The following is a 22,224-nucleotide window of genomic DNA, read 5'->3' as shown; positions in this document are numbered from 1 at the left end:
CTGGGATACACTGCTGCATTTCCACTGATCTCCATAGCATTAGTTGAGCGAAGGTCATTTTGCATTCCAGCACACTTGAATAACTGGCTGAAGAGCAATGCCATGAGCTCTGGAGAGCTTCTGAATACTAAGAGAGCACAGGAGAGGTGAACAAGGGCAAGATGTCACTGACACCTGGAGGCACATCTTTATGAAAGAGCAGGCTAACTCATTGGAAAGACTGAGAGGTAACAGGCTCTCAGAGATCTGATTCATCAAGAGAAAAAATAGGGCATTTGAAGCTAATTTTGCTAGAACTTACTGATTGCTGCAACCACTATTTAATCAACATAATTAATTTCATTCATTACAATGAATATTCACTTTCTGATGAACAAACCTTCTGTTGTATTTGTGAACAACGGCCAGTTCTTCAGAGGGAGGCTAAAAGCCTCACAGCCCTCTCATCAACAAGGTAAAACACATCAAGACAACCAATAGTAAGAAACTGAAACTGGCTGCTATTCGTCTTTTTGACTACCCAGCACTCAGGATGCCTGGGAGACTAAAACCCCTTTTGGCAGTAAGATCTCTGTATGTGTAGGGTAATTTGTATCTCCTGAACATCAGATTCCTGTCTCTGTTGTCCCCTAAACTCATTTTCGTGCTTTCAGTTTTGCTTTACTAAGGGTGAAGGGGGTCCCACTCTGTGCAGGTGAACACATAGAGCTCCTGCTGCTTTTGGGATGTGATGAGAACAGTACTGCTAGACCTACAAGTTCATATAAAAAATCCAAACCAACAGTGAAATCTGCTGAAATAAAAGCTTCCATAGCACAGGGATGCTGTATTTTGGGTACAACACCATGTGCTGTAACAGGGTAGCAGAAGATCCCCAAACTCAGAAGGTTTATTCTGTAGTGCAATGAGGCCCCAAATTTTGGGGCAGCACAAGAAAAACTACTGATTTTAGAGTCCTCAGAAAACTAAACACCCAGCAAAGTGGAGTTCTCCAGCTCATGTGCAGCAGGGCTCGGGCATAATATATAGGGATTATACAGTGGGCTTACAATACTCCTTCTGAAGATTAGTATAAGATTTCCTTCTTAGATAATGTAGTAATGCCATGAGTCCCATTTCATCTAGTCATCAATATCTTTCTGCACTGCCATTAATATATACCTAATTTTCTGGGAAGACAGCTCATTAGGTTTTGGTGTAAGCCCTTTTTCCCACACAGGCTTGTTGCAGAGCTTCCCGGCTAATGTATCCACCAGGGAATGAAACACAGACTTTATCTGACGTTCCTACAGTACTGCCCCGGAGCAGATGCTCCAGCACAGATTTGTCAAGAGGGGGTAAGAGGAATGTCACAGCTTCTGCTAGTCTATGTAGGGACATTTATCAAAGAGACAGCTGGTGTAAGATATCTGTGTTCTCATCCCCTGATGCAACAAAAGGGGCTTCAACAATGTTTTCAAGTAATTAAGCTGAAGCTTATTTTCCAAAATACAACAGAATGAGGATTTCATTCCCCCAGCTGATGAAGTTGTTGATGAAACAGCATCAGAGGCAGCATTGTCCTCCGTTTCAGTCTCCGCATGTGCCAGCAGGTATTTCCATTAGATAGACTGCTCTCAAAGCACCCAGACAAGACACCAGAATCATGGTTTACTGCCCCACTAAAATATTAGGCTGTGTCTTTCAAGAAACAGGAGTTTGCATTCTTGAGGTTGAGGAAGCTTCTCCCCGTCTCTGCTAGGGCTGAAACATCTGAGGTATCTCACTTTAACAAGCAACAGAAAAATTAAACACTTAAAAAGTAACCCATCGGCTTGTGGAGGAGAAGAGAATCACATTTTCCACCTCAAAATGCAATGGGGGGACAGAAAGTTGCACAAACATTAATGAAACTTCAGATTGCAGTCCCTCGGTTGTGAACAAGAAACTGCACCTTTTCTGTAGCAATAAACAACTGCAACTCACGCAAGAAAAGGAATAAAATCTACATGAGAAAATAAGCAGCAGAGGAAGTTAGTCTGTAAAGGCTTCATTCCTAAGATACTTATGTATTTGGCACTGGTCAAGCACCAGAAATGACGCATGAAGGCTAAGGGCTGGGATGGGCATCCATGCCGCCATAGCTCTGGAATGCTGCAGTGTATGCTTAAAGCAAGCCCCTCTGAGAATTGCAGTTTCCACATGGCGCGGTGCACACATGGTGCACAGTGCAGCATTATCTGAGGAGTGGATCTGAACATGGAAAACATCTGCATCTCCTCCTGTTTACATGGCTACAATTTCTCCTTCACAAGGGAATTAGGTGCCCCATCCGCATTACAGCAAACGCTAGCCAGCACACACTTTTCCTCTGGAAGAGAGTTTTCTCCAAGGACAAAAACTGCTTTGAGAGCTGAACGTGAAGCTATTCTGCTTGCAGTGTACTTCAGTGACATTAAAAACAGAAATAAAAATCAGCTCTGCTGCAGTTTTTCTGAGTGTTAGCTTATTAATTTAATATTTGCCAGTTTTCCATGACTTTTCCATGTTGGAAAGCCACCAGAAGGCGAACAAACCTGATCATACATATATGCATGACAGACCTGACAAAAATAACACTGAACCAACACACAGGCACCCGCAGGACGTATGCATGTGGGTTTACCCATTTTGCCGTGCATGACTTGGCTGTGTAATACATATTTTATATCAGCTTCTGCCCCGACTTTGTTCACATCAAACCCTTGTAAGAAGATCAACGAGCTCTTAGGAGGATATGAAATTACTGACACAACTGAACCCACATAAGCCATGGCTTAATTCAGCCAAGTGTCCTTAGCTGCCCACCTTCCTAGAGCCTTTCCAGCTTCCACAAGATTTCTGGAAAGCAAGAGACCAATATTTAAGAGTCAGCAACAGTTTAGTTACAGTTTCACACTATTTACTTCTGTTTATCTTTTCTTCCCCTGTAAGGTTTCCATGTGACAGAAGAGTCATTTGCAACTGATCCTGAAATACATGTCTTTGCATACACTACCCACTACAGTGCAGCATAGAGGTATTTCAAGCTAGCTTAAAATAAACTCGCTTGAGCACAAGAAATGGGTCTAGATGTAACAACACAGAGCTCTGCCATAGCTTCATCTGTCCCAGCAAGGACCAAAAGCAATTGCACAGCTTGCTGATATGTTAGGCTGGGATCAGTGCCCACCTCTGAGCTCAGATTTGTGTGCAGGCTCTTTGAGCATCATTCCATCTTTGAGCAGGAATTTTATTCCATTTTAATAGTGCTTCCACAGAGGAAGCTTAGACGCCTGCTACCCCTATCCTCACTGCACAGCCTCTTGTCACCAGCCCTTGCAGCAACACCCACAACAACATCAAACAGGCAAATGAGCTGTGCCACATACCGCAACAGCAGCTGGGGCATCCGCGGAGAGCAGGAGCTTAAATCCCTCTCTTGTAACCCTATGGAGACACAGTAGGCATCCTGCACTACTGCCACATTGAGCAGGGGGCATAGGATCTTTAAAAGTAAAGAATAAAGTTTTCAAGCACCTAAAAGATGATTTACAACTAAGGGAGAAGGTGAAACGGAAGAGAAAAAACACATGCTTTTTCTCTGCATCTGTATGGCACAGGAAAATGCCTTCTTAGGATGCCTGGTCCTGCTAGATAGAAAAATTTTAACAACTGGAAACACAACCAAATGATGGCCTATGGAACAACGAAAATCGGGCACCTGAGAAACAAAAGGATTTACAAATTAGTCTAATAATTTTAAATTAAAATAAAATAAAAAAAAAAGGTTTGTAAAATATCCAACACCCTCTCCTTTTTGGCCATTGGCACCAAATGTTCTTAAAACTGCAAAAATCAAAGAAAGAGGATCACACATGATTGTGTAAGAAGAAAGTATTTAAACCCCTTAGAGTTAGAAGACAAAATGTTCAATACACTTCCAAGGACCAAGCCTGTATTCAATCATTCACCAAGTTTAGTTCTTCCCAGATTCAGGGATTCATTTCCTTGCGGCTTTAAAGCCCTTCCTAAACATCCCCTCTACACCATCCCCTAAACAAATGATGCACTTGTATGCATAATGTGCATCTTATGGTCTGCTAGACCAGAATTTCCTGAAGTGTGTTCATGAAGAGACTGTAGGGAAGAGGATATCTTTCCACATGCAGCACCTAATTTAATTTTCAGTTGCTTCTGTATTTTTGTATTTTTTATGCTTCATTTCCATTTCTGTTCCCTCCCCTACCCAAGAAAGGAATTTAGAAATACAAAGGGTAAGTCCAGGGAAAACTTGCAATTTATTACAGAGGCTTACTTGAAAGAACAAACAGCCGCAATGGATTCATGTATTTCCTTTCCCACAGCTTTTTCACTTAAACCATAACGGTGCGTATTTACTGCAACTCTTCCATCTGCCAGGGGCATTGTGCTGATACATCCTGCGCACAGGCTGCACGGAATGACAGCGAGGAGACAGATCCCACCACTGCTCTCAGACTTTGTGATTAATACGGCATGAAGCCTAGTGAAAAGCCACACTTAGGGACACTGCTACGAACAGTGACCCAAATCCTTGTTATTCCAGCTGTTTATCCTGATTGTGAGTCAAGTCTTTCAAAACAGAAAATGCTTACAAATAAAACTCAAACCAGATTGTTGTTACAAGCTTAAGGCAAGGGCTATTATCAGATTTGCTCTTTTTCTTACAAGAAGCCCTGCATAGCCTGTGTAGGGGAAGAAGAACTGGCTGATGTAGGTGCTTGTGTTTTCTTTATGGAAAGCAGCACAACCAAGGAGGAAGCACTTACCTTTTTACAAGGTCAGACTGAGTCCACATCACTGTCAGAGTTTATCCTTTGAACCTGATCCTTTCAGCAGGAATATATATAGACACCCACGCATTTGACTATATGGGAAGTGTTACTGACAGGTAAGTTATGTAAATGATACAACATAAAATGATACAACCTTTAAACTTATTCTTGGAGTCCAACGGTTTCTGGAAGTGATCAAGCAGCCACATTGTCACTCCAGTGCCCCAAAGTGACAAACCCACTGACTGGAGTGATGGCAGAGTAATTCCACCAACAGCTTGGTGACCTCTTTGCAAACCTCTCTCCAGCCTAACACCAGCCTCAATAAACCCTGTGCCTCCCAAAATTGAAATAGGTAAATAAAAGCCTATGAGTTACTTCCACATATTGAACTTCCACCAAATGAGATGCTTCTCTTCCTGTTTGGGATGGCAGCTCAGGTTTTGGGTGGGTTACTTCTCAAATGACACTCTTCATTACTCATAAGCAAACTGACTGCAATTCTAACACTGACTTCAGAAGTCCAGTTGTTTCAGCAGGGGTTTCATCCCTCTTTCATATTTCCTTTCTCTCTAACACTTTTACACAAGTTATGGAGAACTTTCAATTGCAACTGGCCAAGATGGGTAAAATCAGACAAAAATATGGCTATTTCAGCATCTTGAGAAGGCCACTGAAACCCACACGTAAATCCTGGTTGTCCAGAAAGATGAAGAAAAGAGGTCCTCAGTCTACTGGGAAACACAACCAGCCTGGCCACCAGGTTTCTAATGATGTATCAAACAGCAGCAACACAGCCAGGAATGGGTAAAGTAAAACCAAGTAGCTCCCACACAACCAAGAACGTTGACTCCTTCAAGAGGTTAAAGTAACACAGTCTCCCTTTGCCAAGATCAATAACCAGGAGTTGTGACACAGAGGTTTATTAACTGGGTATCCAAATCAGACCTCTCAGTTTGCTGTGCAGGAGTCACCAAAACAGCCCAAACTTAGTGACTTCCAACCAGGGTTTACACTTAAAAGCACGGCCTGAACAGACAGCCTTTCCCTATCCCCATGAAGGAGCCAGGCAGGTGCCTCTTCCTTACAGTTGACTATTACCATTAATGACCCAGATCAATACTCTTCATGCTCATTTAAGAAACCCATAGAGCAAGCCTTCTTAACTCTCTTGCTATAAAACTCATTCATTTACATATTAGCACAAAGAAGATTCCAATGTGCAGCACACTAGTCTCATCTGTCATCAAGCTGTGAAAGAAAAAGTCTACTGGTCTTAACAGGCTAGGAGGTAATAAAATGACTTTTTGTCAAGAGTGTCAGATAACATGGCAACCTCATCAAGGAATCTCATAAGAAATATCACCCATTGCTGTTCATAAACACAAGCCTGGTTTGGCTATATTCAATTACAAGCAAAGAAGGGTAATTAAGCACTTCATGATATGGAATCGCTAAAGCATGTGCAGTCTTATTTATGTTCTCTGCACCTGTGTTTTCTATGGTTGAAATGATAATACTGATCTTTTAAACTGCACCTAGGGAATATCCTGGTTCATTTACATAAGAGAGAGTAACATGTTCTATTTTTAATCCATATGTAAATGAAAAAGGATGTAAGACATTGTAAAGCCTTACCAGTAGCCAAATATATATTAGCAAATTACTCTTACATTGTTTATTATTATCAAGGCAACCCAAGTATTCCCAGAACTAGTCTGTGTGCCCTGTTCACTTGTTGGTGTTATTCTTCTTGTTCACTCTCTCCATGTTTATTATCTTCTCGGTTGTGCTTCAACTCCCATTATTTAATTCACAGTATTATGGGAACCTCTTGTAGCTCAGCTTTCAAACCGGACTGTAAGCGTAATCCACCACTGCATTTTCCAACGCTCGGAGCAACGAAACCACACAATCCTTGCTAAAGCCCTCTAATCCTTAACAAAGTCTTTGAGGTAGAGGCGACCACTCCTGCTAGATCTGCACAGCGCCTATGGGAACAACACAGGGATCTCTCAGCTCGGCGCAATCCAAGCCCTAGCGATACCAAGGGCAAGAACTCCGGCTCTGAGGCTATCGGCGCAGCCACCACAGAGTCCTCACGCATGAAGTCCCCAGCCTGTGGCCAGGTGGGTAATTCAAGAGGTTTAGTGCAATTGCTCACTCCTTTCCTAGCACTGACTGCTTCTGCTGTTCCGACTGTTTGGGCTGTTCCTGCCCGAAATACTGGGGGAAAGTCAACATCCTCATGCTTTTACTTAGCTATTACATTTTTAATTAGTTATTGCAGTAGAATGGTAGATTATTGCCTTGTCTGTAATTTCATCCTCTTTATATTCCAGTTTTTACTCTTCAACAGATCTTACAGGACTTACCAGATATTTTCCAGGTATTTTTGTTTTGCAAGTCCCTTAAAAGTACTTGAAAACAAAGCACTAAGAATAAGTTTGGATATAAATATCAAAACTAATACAAACTCTACCTTTAAAAAAAAGCCAGCTAGGTTCAAGCCTCCTAAATTCATCTCCAAAAACAACAAAAAAATCACCACATAAAGAAAGAAGAGATTATATGAGATGTATGTGTTTAAAGAGTAAATTTACGATGTATGCGACTGCTCTGTATTTCCATTCCATTTTAAAGGGTACAAGTAACACACTGCAGTGGTTTTGTGTGGCACTTTTCCCTAAACTAGAAGAACAAAACTGGCTCCACAAGGGGTAGGTACAGCTATACAACTGAAGGAAAATTAAACTAAGATATTTTATTTTATAGTATTTAAATGCATGCAAAAGAAAATGTTTCTATCCCTTACAATTTTAAAATGCAACATTAAAAACACTATAAACAGAATCATTAAGTGGCTTCTGAATTATGATATCTGGATTAACGGTAATTAATGATCTTTATGTAATACACCTTTTACAGAACCCCCCCAAAATCTAATGCAAAACACACCAAAGAACTGTCTGACTGACATGAAATGCTCATATTGTTCAACCGTTGCAGTCCTGACATTTAATTATAACATCAAAATGCCTTTGCATTCCTTCCCTGGACAGCACAGAATGCTGCTGAGCTCAGCGGCAATTACAAGAAAATTTACTTCATTGCCAGCATTAATCTGAATATACTCACTTCAAAGGAACAGCAATTATTTAACACTTCAACTGCTCACACATATTGACTAAATGCCTTGCTCAAGAGATTGTTTTATCCTTACCACCATCCAGTGGTCCCTCATTTTTGCTGTACTTTTGTTAGACTGTACCTCTTAGAAACATACAGAAATACACTTTAAAATGACTTTGAAAAGATTTGACTGAAAAGGATTTAAAAAGCATCAATTTAAGCCAGGTGTTACTATTTTTAAAAAGTGACTTACTTTTAGAGCATTCACACAGAAAGAAGGCTTTTAAAGAAGATGTTTTTACTGTAACAACCAACATTGAGGGGATCTTCACTGTCCTTTTTTTCCTACAAGCCTACAGTGTCGCAGCAACTCAAGCCTCTCGGAACACCAATACAGAAACACCAATACTACTGCTGAAGAGATTGTCAGCAGTGTCAGGAATGTAGTATTATTCTAAAAGTTACAGCAACTAGGAGACTTTCTCCCACATACTTAGAAAAACCTCTGTTATATATAGGGTTTTTTTAGTTATAACTGTTACTCTTTCTTTTTTCTTTCCTTTTTTCCTTGCTAGCTGATACATTATTTCACAGAACAAGCAGTGTATTCCTGGTTTTAGGTTATGGGGGATTACACAGCGTTAAGACCCTCAGAAGTAAGAGCGAAGGCAAACTTTGAGCCAGATTAACACAAATGCTCTGTTGCCAGAATTTTCCTCCCAATTTCATAAGTTTTCCTCATTTAAAATATCCTCTATTCTTTAAATTTAAGAGCAATATTTCAAACAAACCTATCGTTGCCTTTATTCGAACTTATGAAGTAGATATGCCCAGTGCTATAATTTCAGTATTCCTCAGACTTCTCTGTTACGAAGCACGTCACCAACTCAGCTGACACTTTAGCGTAGTTTGTGGTAATTTAAAGATTTTCTTTTAAGACTATATATATACAAGAGATTAAATTAAACATTCATCCTTAGTAACTGAAGATGACTTCCAAAACAATCAGATTTTATAACTCAGAGCACATCATTCAGTCTTGTACTTGAGAAACACAGCAAAATCTCAGCTGATCGAAAAAGCCATCAGCATCGTTAACATTGGAGATTTACCATAACAACAAAACAACATGCTCAGTTTCCTCTCAATCTGTACTGCATATCCTCAATATGCAGGGGTTTTTCCAATATTAAAAGCATTAAACACAAGTTGACAAATTGTTAAGATTATGTGCTATCATAAATGATGAGGGGTGAATACAAAACGCAGTCATCTACTCACCTACTAGTTTCAAGAACACATTACTACAAATACGGTTGGCAAACTTTCCACATTTCAGAGTTTTCCGGCAAACTCTGAAATTCCAGAAATAAAGATGACTGTAACAATATTTTTTATTAGCACTGCTTTCTAAGCGATATTGTAACATCCATTCTGAAGCAGATTCTTTATTTTTATATTCATTCTACACTTATTAATCTGCAGCTAATTATGCCACTGATTTAAACAAACAATCTTTGAAATAGAAAGCAAAGTTTTTATTAGTTGCCCAGACAAGATTTGTTATTGTTATTCCTGAAATCTGGAAGTGTTAGAGCCGGGACATGGTAACCTGTTATTGCTTCCTTACTGCAAATGAAACAAACAGTAGAAACCCAACAAATCTTTTCAACGTGATACAGAAACCTAAGACAGCTTTGATCAACTTAAACTCACTACTCATTTGAAATTGTCAACAGCATTCACCAACAGCATCTTTAACTGAAAAGGGAGACAGAGAAATAATTAATATGAAGAAAAATAGAAACAATTTTCCCTTCACAAACTGTCCACCCAAGTATTTCTTTTTATTAGCTAGCCAATTATCTGAGTAACTGCTGAATTACATTCTGTTAAAAGCTGACTGATGACATGATGTACTCAGGCTGGTTTCACTGCATATAGATCAGAGGAAACACGTTCAGGCTCTACTAAAAATGCACAAGTATTTTTTTAAGACTCTTTTGAGCACAGAAGGCATTTCCCTTAACAAACCTGGCTGTGTGCTTGTTGGATATTCACCCAAGTGAAATCAAGTTAAACAAAAAGCAATTAACGAAAATAAAGGCATAAATTTGATGCATTTGCTTACAGAATTCTGAGTGGATAGTGAAATACACTAAAACTACTCAAAGGGGTTTTTTTGTTGTTGTTATTTTGTTGTTTGTGAAACAAACCAAATATCGCCCAGAATTTATTTGTTGAATTAATTGTACATTTTCCCAAAGGAGTCCTGGGTTCAGATTTTAGGGTCCAGATCCTCCAGTGGAAAATCTGCCCCAGCACTAAGCTCTCACACAACACGGGAACTCGGTCCCTAAAGGCATTTAATCTATCAGAAATCAGCTCCAGCGATAAGCTTCCAATACCGGGTATAGTCATTCCAGGTGTTCTCAAAGTCATGCTAGCGTCACAGATGGAGAGGATTTCTACCCTTCCCCACATCCTGTTTCAAAAAGCAGATGCGGGGGCTCCCTGGGACCCTGACAGACAACTCTTTGTTCCCACTCGACTGGAGAGCGTCCAAGCATTCTCGCTACAGAAAACGGGGTTTCTGTGTCCCAGTTGTGCTACGAAGGAAAAAAATCCCTAATTCCATGGGCTTTTTAGGAGGCACTTTTCAATGACAGTGGCCAAGATTATCAGCACCTCCACAGGTCCATCAGTTGGTTTATTTTAAGGTTATTTTTGGTTTGCTTTTTCTCTCAAGCCCCAAAATATATGTGAACAAATGTCCATGAATGTAACAGCTCTAAGATTTAACACCCATCGATGAGAATTAATCAGGCTTGGGCTTCAAATTGTTCCACATCAGTTATTCATAACACAGTACTTGAAATCACTAACTGAACACAATAAGATTATTTTCCTGCTCAGCAAAGCCAAGATTCCTATTCTTTCGTCAGTCATTTTATTGAGAAATACAGTATTTATACATTCTTTGGGCTGTTTAACAAAGGTTAACACTAGACTTTAGCATCTAGTTTGCTTCGATGCCAGAAAGCATGTGGAGGATTCCCTGGCATGTTTCCTTAAGGAAAGGCGAAGAAAAGAGCTAATTCTAAAAAGGAAATTTTCAAGCTCCAGCAGGATCAACGAATAACAAACAGAAACCCCCAAAACGATGCCTTTGTCAACTTTGCATGCAACTGCAGTTCAAAAAGCATCAAACAGGAGTCTCTAAAATATTAATTTTGGGTACAAACTCACTGTGATAAATGATGAAGATACAGAAAGGAATAGAAAATGTATTCACATGTTCCTGGAAGAGTTCATGCTCGCTGCTGCTCTTTGGGCATATTAAAATGGAATGTATTTATTGGTATAAAAGGATTTCTAAAAACAATAGATTAGTTTTATACCTGTAATGTATAGGCACTGAGTAAAAAACATACATGTGAAGAACTGCTCCAGAGCTAATTATTCTTAAGGAAGATAATTCCTTCCTGATATATTGTGCAAATGAGTAATTTGCAGCTTAAATTCTTTCATAGGTTTGCTTTCAGTGCTGTACACACCAGGTCGCTGCCAGCACTGAAGAGTTTAGCTCGTGGTTTAGCAACTCCAATCTTCGGACATACAACACTGCATCAGCAATGAGATTATCAGATTTTCTTTGCTGCTCCATTTACTGAGAAACGTTATACTCAAACCATATTGAAGATCAGCGGTAAAATCCGCTGAAAAGCAATTTCCATAGCTCTCAATCCAGCTAAAACACACGTAGAAAAATACGTGTCACTGGTTTGGAAAACTCCAAGTGAAAGGACAGCAAAATGCAACTGAAGGAATCTATAACGTTCAGCACTGACCTGTATTACCTGCCTGATACAATGACCTGTATTACCTGTTTGATATGTGAAGAGCCTGCAAGCTGGATTTGGGGAAATTTAGGAAGTCCCCATGACAAATATTAGCAGAGGAAATACCAACATGTTGCAGATGTTAAGCCATTTCTACTACCAGGTAGAACATTTTGGCTTTTTAAACCCTTGAACATCAATGGCTTAAAGAAGAAATCCCAACTCTCTAACTGGAGAGATTGAGTGGATCTGGTTGGGACCAAAGTAGCTCATTCTGCACTGTAGTTCTTTTTCCTTCTTTTTTTCCTCTGTAAGCTTTTTCCCTTTCTTTTTTTTGTGACAATTTCAAGACAGGTGAATGAAACTAAAAAAGACAAACACTTCCATATGGCAGCTTTACAGACCTCTAACCAGAAACCACATACAATTAACTATAAAACGGATTGTACACTTTTTAACAGGTAAACATTTCCATATCTACCCCTCTAGTCCTAGGAGTAACTGGGGATTAATCTACACTTAAAATCCACAAGATCCTCTTCAGAGCAGCTAAATTTATGTTTTTTATAGAACAATTTAACATGTCTATGTAGCTGGAATTACGAACTCCTAGGACAAAGAGTGACTTTGGATTTTTTAGTTAACACAACAACTATGAGCACATGTATTTAACACAGGAGTGACACTCGTGGGAATGACTGCAACAGAAAGAATTTATCAAATTAGTAATAAGGATGATACACTGTCAATATTTTCTGAAAGAATATGAAGATCTTTGTCACTGCAGGAAAAAACTGGCATAATTAAACTATGATTCATTCTGTGTTGTAAGTTAATTCCTGTTTTTCACCTGAGACTGTAACTGAGAAATTATTCTGATAGAAATAAGAAGTACGATACCAAGGAATATCTGTTCAGCTCTTCTACTTTTTCATCTTACTCATTACCAACACATAGCACTTCTTTCCATTCATCACGGAAATATTCCAAGTCAGGTTATTGTTAGTCAGATTTCATAAACTCTTTCCAGTCATTTTAAATCAGTTCACACAAAACCCCATGAGACTAATATAGCAGATAACAAACATCTAGACATACAGCAGTTAACACAGTGAAGATGTCCAGGGAAGACCTTACAAATGAGTTACTGGACTGTGTGAACTGTCACTGTGATGACCATGCTCTCTCTGATTAAGAATTTATACTGGAAGATGAAAGAATTTCAGTTTTCCTTTGTTCAAAGCAGTATTTCCTCCTCATACAGAGATTTGCATCCATTGCCTAATAAGATTATATAGATGCAGGTGTTAAATACTAGTTATCGACAGGCTTCTCTAACACAAATTCAAATACATATTATTTGTGACCTGAATGTTGTTTTGAGGTATAATTCACCACCGCTGCCGATTACACAACGATTGTTCGTGTCGGTAGGCATGCAAACAAATGGCACAAAAAACTCTCAGTAACCGCTGTGAAGAGAGAAAATTCCATATTTTCCCTAAGGAAAATATTTTCCTGCAATACATTTTTCATGGTCTGGTTAAGTTGAAGAGACAGAGGCAACTAAATGGTTATTAATAAACACATTTTTATACAACCTGACTAAAAGAAAGAGCATTCATTTTTGTTAGCACAGAAATTCACACATTTTCACTTCCTCTTTCAAATTCCTGCTTAAATTTTACAAATATGTCTTTAGACAAGGAACCATTTATCAATTAAATGCCTATAGTGAGTAAATTGTTCCTTCTCTTTCTCCTTGCCCCTTCCCCTTCAGTAGAGTTATGACATGAGAGACTGAGAACAGAGAAGAAACTATCATTTTGCCAAAACCACCAGTATTTATCCATAATGACACTGTTATAATGGTAAGTTATGCACAACCTCTTACGAGATTTTTTGAGTAGATAATTCATCATTTCTTCCAGAAAACTGTGCCTTATTTATAACTTCAGATTTCTTAAATGTTCACAGCTACAGTTTGGTTACAGTATTTTGTTGTACTTTTAAATCCCATCCTAAATAAAGGCAAAGAAAACAGCTAGTTTCTTAGTTATGTAATGCTTCATTATTAACCCACCAAGAGAGACAGAGGAGTAACTTTGCAGTTACTAAAAAGCAGTTTAAACTGCTCTGCTTTTCAACACTGCAGGGTCCAAGAATTTGGGGCAGCGAAGTGATGTCAAGCCAAGATACTAAATGGTTAAACAAAAAAAAAAAACCCATTTAACATAATGTGAGTCAACCTGGCTACTACCAGACTCCAACATGGACCAAGCACTCTATGTGTTCTAATGGTTTGCACAGAGTTTAATGTTCCTTCTATTTGCTATTTTGAAGATTCCTTCAATTCCTTACCTTTATGAAGGTATATAATTGAGTTTATCTAACTTAATATGCTTATCAAACTGTAAATCTTTTAGAAAGCACAAAAAATAGCTTTTCCTTAACACTATGTAGTTGCTGTGGTGCTCCTTAAAAACAAACAAGCAAAATATTTAATTGAAAATTCTCCAAATGCACCAGAAAAATGCACTTTTCGCAACTATTAAACAAAAACAATTGAATAACTGAAGCGCACAATAACATATTTAATACTTCCAAATTGCTTTTGCTTATGTAACACTAGTTTATACTTTTAACACAGCTCTATTTAACAAAGCACTGTTGAAGGCAACGTACTTTTCTATGGCCCCTGGGCTCAGTAGCAGGCTTCTCCCCCAGTTTCATCCTGCACCCCTGCGGCTCACTAAGCCTTGCTAGAAACTAGTATCCTTAAAAATAGAAAAGGTTCATGACTTCCCCTATCTAGGCGATTCAAATACCAGCACTATCAAGCAGTCACCGCAGGACCCTGGAAGGATAAGGGTATGTTGTCAAAATAGGAAAAAAAGAGATAAGGTCTTTGATGCCCACCCCCTGACCTGACAAAATCCAGAGCTTGATATAGGTCTCCAGGTCAAAAATAGACTGTCTGCATCTGAAAGCAGCAGAGAACATTTCCATGGTTATCTCATTGTTAGTTGTTTTTGCAAAACACATTAAGCTCTTCACATATAACGCCAGCCGTATCTGCTGTAACTCATTTGGGAACAGCTCTGAACTGTGGTTGAGGCAAAGCGTGTTTGTCAATGGCAACAGCATCAATTAAGAAAAACAACTGCTACCCTTGAAGACCCTTCTCTTGTGTCTGTGCATTATGCTTTCAATAGAAGTAGTTGTCTTCTTCACAAAATCCCCAAACACCACCACCCCATTCAGAGTAAGATTTAAAACACAGACCTTCATCTGCCTTTGCTACTCCACACAATGATACTACACATTGGAGGCACAAATGCTTCTAACAAAAAGATCGCATAGGCACGCAAAGCAGTAAGAGACCCTATGCTGTCTTCCTTTTCATGGACCTAGGAAAAAAATAGCATTAACTATTAAACGTTATTCTAAGTCATTAAAACAAATGGGTATCATCAAGTTAAATGGATACACTACCTTTTTTGATTCATTATCTTTGCTTTTGAGCTCTTCCTCTTACAGAAAAAAGTTCAGTAATTCCCCATGTTCTTGCTCAGCACATAAGCGAGCAAGGTTCAACTGCACACGTTGCCCACTGAAATCTCAGCCACCACGGAAGCCACACAGGTAAGCAGTGGCCTATGGAAGGTTTATCTTTTGAAAGGGAACAGGGTGCTTGAAAAAGAACTTAAGGCCACGACAGCCTGTTAAGTTAATGTTACGTTACAGTACGTAGATTAATGATCACGTACAAGCATGGACAGGATCATCTGCCAGGTTCCACTAGACGTTATTAATCAACTCATTTGATCTATTACGAATGGGCAGGTATCGGACTCACACTTTCTCCACTGCACAATTTTATAACTTCCTGACAACATTAAATAAACCAGTTTCTGAGATATTAGAAATTAATAAAAATGGGGTGCGTGTTCTAGCCGAGACACACAGGCTCCTTTGCAAATCAGCAGAACAAAGCTTTTTTTTTTTCTTTAAAGGAAAATCTGCTTCTATTTAAAACCAGGACATTCTAGACACCATAAACTGAGAGCTGGGAGATTCTTTCAGAACTATAAAATAACGTGAATTTCTGTGTTTTCAAAATTCAAGATCAGAAACCAAGTTTTAAAAACACCTTCAAAGTTGTAATAGCTTAGGAATTCTGCATCGTGACTAAGTCACATTGTTGCATGAAGGTATTTTCACTATAAGAAGTATGGAAAAGTGATTTTTAATGTTGTACAAGAAAATAATCTTCCATTTGCATTTCACTCAACATTTTTACTAAAAGAAAACTTTACCAATAGCCTTGATATTTAAAAGAAAGCTTTAGGAAATAATTAGTATTTGACTTTCAAGACTTTCAGGTATAGTGGGATTTGAACAGTTGCAGAGAGAACAGAAATTTCAGTCAAGGGGGGGAATCATCTGTATATAGTAAGCGAAAGGACAGGTATTATTGGGTAGTACTTAACTGTTCTCATTTGATAAAGTATCAGTGTAGAGAACAAGACAAATATCCCTACTAAACCAAATGAAATTAGCATTAATCCCTAAAATTTGTACCTGAATGTGCACTGCTTCTTATTTAAAAGATTTGTAGTCACATAATTAAACAAAGTAGCTATTTCCAGTGTGATAAAGAAAATATGCAAAAATCACCGTACGTAAGAAAAATTTCAAGGTTTTTCCTATATGTGCTCTGAAAAATCATTCAAAATAGCACCATGGAGATTCAGACATCTCTAAATAGCTTTCACATTATATATGTTTAGTTTAGAAGCGATAAAGAATTTGATCTGCCAATCCAATCTGGGATTCTAGCCCCAAACGGACTTCCTCTGCCAGAAAAATTAACTCCTGCTTTTTGGAAGACAGTTTTCTCAATTATAAAATCTTCCTAATAGAATACAGACAAAACCATGTCTTTTCCTTCTGCACAACATATATATACAAGAATGTGAAACAATTTAAAGTAAAAATTAGCCAGTATCTCTTGGAAAGTAATAGCTTCTTGAGCTAATGATTTATGTTTCTGTGCTCAAATTATCTAGAGAATAAGCACAAAAATGGGGCATTTTTGCAATCATCTCTGAGAGCAGAACTGCACTGATACGCTGAGCAAGAATGAGCTGTAACATAAACAATTGTGAGACAACTTTTGTTTAACGTATCTAACTAGGAAATATTTAATTACAGTAAAATTGTCTGATGTGGCACAAAACGTTACTGTTGACTCATTGAATCGCTGCAGTGATTATTCATTTTGCTTGTCCCATCCACACTGGGGTGTTCCATCACACTCCCCGAACTGACCCCAAAGAGTCTCTGCACAGAACAAGATGCCTGCATGGTTATCAGCTTATCTATTCTCAGTGGGGTGAAATTAGCAACACAGTTTGATATCCTTGCTCTACAATTCCTGCCAAAATTGTTCTTTTTTCTCTAAGTGGAACAAAAGACTGACCAGACCATGCCATGCGGCTGCTTCATAAAACCTCCACCTTCAAACAGAAAAAGCGTAATTGAATACGCACAACCTGACATTTAAAGACTAGAAGAAGTGATTTATGTTGAAGTGGTTTATGGTTTGCTCTGCAGCTTTCCTACAAACGTTAAAATCTGACATTGCTGGTTCAGATAAACACAGCTCCTAGGAAACAACAACAAAATATGGTACCACACTACTCGTGAACAAAAATTGCCTAATTGGGATTAATTAGAAATTGGGGGCTGAGGTAGAAAGAAAAACGTTAATCACAGCCGATTGACAGACGGACAGCAGGAACAGTTTAAAATTAAGAATTTTAAAGGAGTATTTGCAAAAAAATCTCACTTGTATCATTTTTTAACTTATTACTGTTAAAATGGTCTTGTACCACTGCAACTGAAAAGTGACATGGGAGTATTTCAGCCATAAAGTGGAAACAGAATGCACTTCTAGACAGAGAGCTTACAGATAACTTCTTTCTCTTAAAATGAGAAGGTGACTGTACATTCACAAAAAGCATAAGACGAAGAAAATCTTTTCAGACACTGTATTTCAATGAACTGACTTTCCCACTGGCAGCACCACTTTAAACAGCGATGGAATGTTAAAAGCTGTCCCAATGTATCAAAATGAAACTCAAAATATCTTCACAAATTTCTCAAGTTTCTATAACATATCACGGGGTTGATTTTTATAGGCTAAATGCAACCCTGATCTTTCGTGTTTACGGCTATGAGAGATACGCTCTGTGTGCTGAGCCAACACAAAATCTATGCTTACAGCAACACTCTGCCCTTCGAGGTAGGATTTAGACTTGGTTTATAGTCTCTTTAAAATACAGGAAAGGGCTCCCTACTCCTCCCCAGGAAGGTAATGTCTTTTACGGTTGATCCCTCCATCCACAAAGTCAAACGTTTTTGGAGTACAGACCCCGTAGTGCCAGAAAGGCGCTGTTAATGGAGCACTTCCTGGCCTTTGATAAATGTTACATTTCCAGTACATAAAGTTTTCTATTTCTGTCACCTCTGAAAATCTCTGGTCTCTCTCACACAAACAAGTGGTGCAATTCCATTCCCATCATCTTAAACCAGGTCAGCGGGCTGGATTTCTGAACAAATCCTTTCCCGGTGTCACTCTGCTGTGATTCTATGTGGCATTTCTTGCCAATGGGAAATAGCAATGGATATTTCTTCTTTGTGCTTTTATACACAAGGTTTAGCTGTTGAGGAAGAAGCAGCCAATTCTTACACAAAAGCAGTTAAAACTAGTGAAAGTTCTGTGGAGAAGAAACTAGGGATCTGGCAGATCAGGACATGACAGGACATCGGGATGACTGGAAAGGTTTTGTGTAGCACAAAACCTGAAGGAAAAGCTGCTAAAGAATAGGGGAAGATAGGGAGAAGAGCTGTAGTGGAAAGGCATGAAAACTCCATCCTGTCAGGACTTCTAGCCCTCCTCTGTCCTCTCTCTCAGCCCTTATTTCACTGGTGATCCCATTTTGCACGTACTCTTTCAAAAGACACAGAGAAAGCGGCAAAGAGGCTGTGTAAAACTGAGCAACACAGCCCTGCCCTGGACTCGGATGAGTATTTAATGAAAACGTAATCAGGTCTCTGCTACTCCTCAATTTCCAAAAGCCACTGTCATTAATTTTGTTCCATGGGACAAGCTGTAGAAATCAGAACGGCAAAACCCATTAATCACCAGCAATACCGCAGTGAGCACAGACAGCTTGAGTCAGTAAACAAGCCAGGACTGAGTGACTATGAGCAACAAATGCTCCCTACAAGCAGCCAAAGCGAAGATCATCAGGAAACTGTAAAAGGAGACATGTGCATCATGTAAACCTCTCCTCCTCCCGCCTCCCCTACCAGGGGATGTTTTGACACTGAACTGTGGAATTCCCCACACATGATAAAGGAAAAACAACAACAGCTATCAGCCAGGCAATGCCATGCATGATAGAAACCAGATGAGGAAGTCACTGGGTGAAACAGCAACACAGGCAAACATGGCACAACTCTCAAAATGACAACTGTGTTGGAAACTGCTCTTCTTTACAGTGCATCCCACTCCTGTTCCAACCTTCCTCATCCAAACACACACAGACAGGGCAGGAAGTGCCAAGCCAGATCAGATCAACCAGCCCAGTAATCTGTGTCCTATCACTGGCAACCTAGGGACAGCTGCCCCACAAATGATGAGCTATCACAAGATACTAAACCCACTTCAAGACATTTTCTCCTCCTTCCCAGAAGCTAGTTAACACTGTGTATTTATGTCTCTCTTGTTATTCTTCTCTCCAGCCCATTATTGTGTGCTTAACAAACGGGTAAGATAACCCAAAGAAGTGTCTACTCTACAGGATAATTGCCAGTAGAGGGAAACCTTCTTCCCCAGCCCTAATCTCCCCTGCAGCCTTCTTCGATGTGTGTTCAAGTGAGAAACCGTACACGGCTGGATGTCAGGATGCACAGGGAGCTTTCATTCCCCATGTTCTCCTCAAATCCTGCCTCTGCACAGCAAGACTGCACCTGTCCCAGCGCAGTACCCCTGGCGCCTTCAATTAATGCTGAGAAAATCCTGAGCTAAGTGCCTACTTAAATTTGATGGGTTTGCCTTTCAAATGATGGTCTGTCGGCCTAATAAAAGCTCCAGTTAGTAAACAACATTATTGCACGAACTCTGGCAGAATTATGAGCAACTGCAAGCCGCAATTACTGTGACCTTAGCCACCGTGCCCACACAACCAGTGATGCTAGTGCTGCAGTTTTATTTCACAACAACACAATCAACAACAAACAAACATTCCCATCACTTCTCCATAGAAAAGCAATCAACGTGGCCCAGCGCTGCTGGAGAAACTTACAACCGAGCAGATGTAAACTACATCACAGCCCTGAGTAAAGTGGCATTTATCTCAAACTACATTTGGGTGAATAAGCTAACCCGAGTTGCAGATCTAGTTCTTGCAGAGCTCTGAGTACCAGCCAATATTCCTGCATTCACCAAGTGGCTTTTAATCTGCAGTTTTCATAACACAATAAAACAACGTGTGGATTAACCAGCTATTGTCGTAACAGCCTGATGAGCTTCTTGAAGTCTCTTGGTTAGTTACCGAGTATGCTAGAGCATAGAGTGCAGTGAAACAAACTGGGCAGTACGGAATACATCACGTTCTGCCATCTGGAAAACATTACAAGGTAATCACTAATACTGTGAATCCGTTCTTCATTTATAACGTAACCATTCAAGCTGCAGAAAGAGCATCTGAACAGTGATTTGTAAAATATGTTACTGAAACCCTAAGTAGAGTACTGTGTTTAATAAAAAACATACCTAGAGTACAAATCTGAAGCTCAGCTTATATCCTTAACTGATTTACACACCAATGCAATTCTCCACTGATAAATTGTCTTGCAGTGGATTAGTTAGCTCAGAGAAACCACACTAGGATACAGCTCTCCAGAACCAGCAAGGTGATTTGAAGATTTTCCAGTGACTGGTTAGCAACTTCTGCTAGATATGCAGTGAGATTCAGAGTGTGATTTGGCATTTGACAGCAGCAACACAGAAATTTAAGGTCGCTGCCCCAAACAGCTCAGTGAATAGGGTGGAATAGGCTGGCAGGAGGCAGAGCCACTGCAGTCATGGGGGCTATATATTATTCCTGTGCAGGCAGGGGCAGAAAATACTGCTCATGGTCAGCTGCTGAAGAGAAATGCTGCCCAAAGAATGCACCAAGAACAATTCAGCAGCCAAATACTGTGTTTTGTATAGTCACAGTTGCCTTTAGTATCACCCACTTTTCCCATGAGGATCCTGTCTTATTTCTGGCCCATGATGCATGTGCTGCAGTTCTTGCTTTCGCTGCAGAAGAAGCTGGACATGCTCCTTGCCAGCAAGGGACTAGCACCACTTCTGACACACGGAGCAAAGTTTATACAACAGCACTTAGATCCGTTTGTGTGAAACTTGGTCCATGGCTGAAAGCCAACAAGGTCAACAACACACAGCCGTTCAGTTTCACTGTAGATCCCCTTTACAGATAGCCCTGGGCTGACATATCCCACCATGCCCCTTGTGTTATTTTTTGACAGGGCAACCTGCAGAGAGCTCAGCAAATGAAACCTCCGGACTGGCTTTCCCAGGCAGCCATCCCCATTTTGCTTTCAAATATTCAGTATCCCTCAGGAGATACGCAACTGGGTTATTATCCACAGCTCATGAAAACATATGTAATGCAGGGGGGTTGGAGCTAGATGATCTTAAGGTCCTTCCCAACCCTAACTATTCTATGATTCCATGTGTATATAGACACTAATATGTTTACATACATACACACTCATTCTCTATACAAACCCATGCTCTAATAACATTCTCAGCTCCCACAGTCCTCAAAAGAAATCATGCCAGGCTAACCTCATCACACATATATTACAAGTGTGGTACAGCCTATAGAAGGAGTATCTTATAGAAGCTTCTATAAAAGTTAGGTCATGCCACAGGCCATGAAATAATCTGAAATCTCAGCTGACAGAAAAGCCAAAGCATTGGACTGAATTTCAAACACTTCAGGTCTGTTTGGTTGTTTTTAAAATCATGCCTTGGAAATGTAAAGACAGTTTCCATCATGCCAATGCTTTCATCCAGACAGCCCCAGAAATGTGGTAAGAAACCAATGGACCTCTAGAACAAAATAGGTTGTCACATACATCACTGTCGTAGCCCCATTTTCACACAATTCCCTGCTAAAAGAAGAGTGGGTCTTTCTGGTGGACACAACAGCTGTCTGGGAGACCACAATGGAGCATTTATATGGTGGGAAAAGTTGGCAATAGCAATAGCTAAAACTGTGAATGATCTCTAAATTAAGTAAAACTACATATAAGTGTGAATGATGTCCTTAAATAAGTAAAACTGTATG

The 22,224-nt window shown here is 39.6% G+C and overlaps 1 protein-coding gene and 1 long non-coding RNA gene across 7 annotated transcripts in view; one reads left to right on the top strand and one right to left on the bottom strand.

The window, feature by feature from the left end:
- RBM20 (RNA binding motif protein 20) overlaps nucleotides 1-22,224 on the bottom strand; it is a 111,953-nt gene that overhangs the window by 63,081 nt on the left and 26,648 nt on the right. The window contains exon 1 of one of the 6 annotated variants that reach the window (XM_062607850.1): nucleotides 15,284-15,312. The exons of the other annotated variants lie outside the window; for them this stretch is intronic. Within the exon in view, the coding sequence (XP_062463834.1) occupies nucleotides 15,284-15,297 (14 nt within the window). The 5' untranslated portion in view covers nucleotides 15,298-15,312. Of the gene's footprint in view, nucleotides 1-15,283; nucleotides 15,313-22,224 lie in introns of those variants that run through there. 6 annotated transcript variants of the gene reach the window in all.
- On the top strand, nucleotides 6,684-8,187 carry LOC134158150 (uncharacterized). The gene is made up of 3 exons (XR_009962611.1): nucleotides 6,684-6,943; nucleotides 7,458-7,534; nucleotides 7,743-8,187. It is a non-coding gene; the product is annotated as an uncharacterized LOC134158150 (long non-coding RNA).

The sequence above is a fragment of the Pezoporus occidentalis genome, unplaced genomic scaffold (assembly GCF_034315485.1).
Source record: "Pezoporus occidentalis ecotype Australia unplaced genomic scaffold, CSIRO_AGI_Poc_V1 ctg127, whole genome shotgun sequence".
In the NCBI taxonomy this organism is placed as follows: domain Eukaryota; kingdom Metazoa; phylum Chordata; class Aves; order Psittaciformes; family Psittacidae; genus Pezoporus; species Pezoporus occidentalis.
Note: the sequence above shows the minus strand (reverse complement) of the source record. Positions and strands in the feature narration are given on the sequence as shown.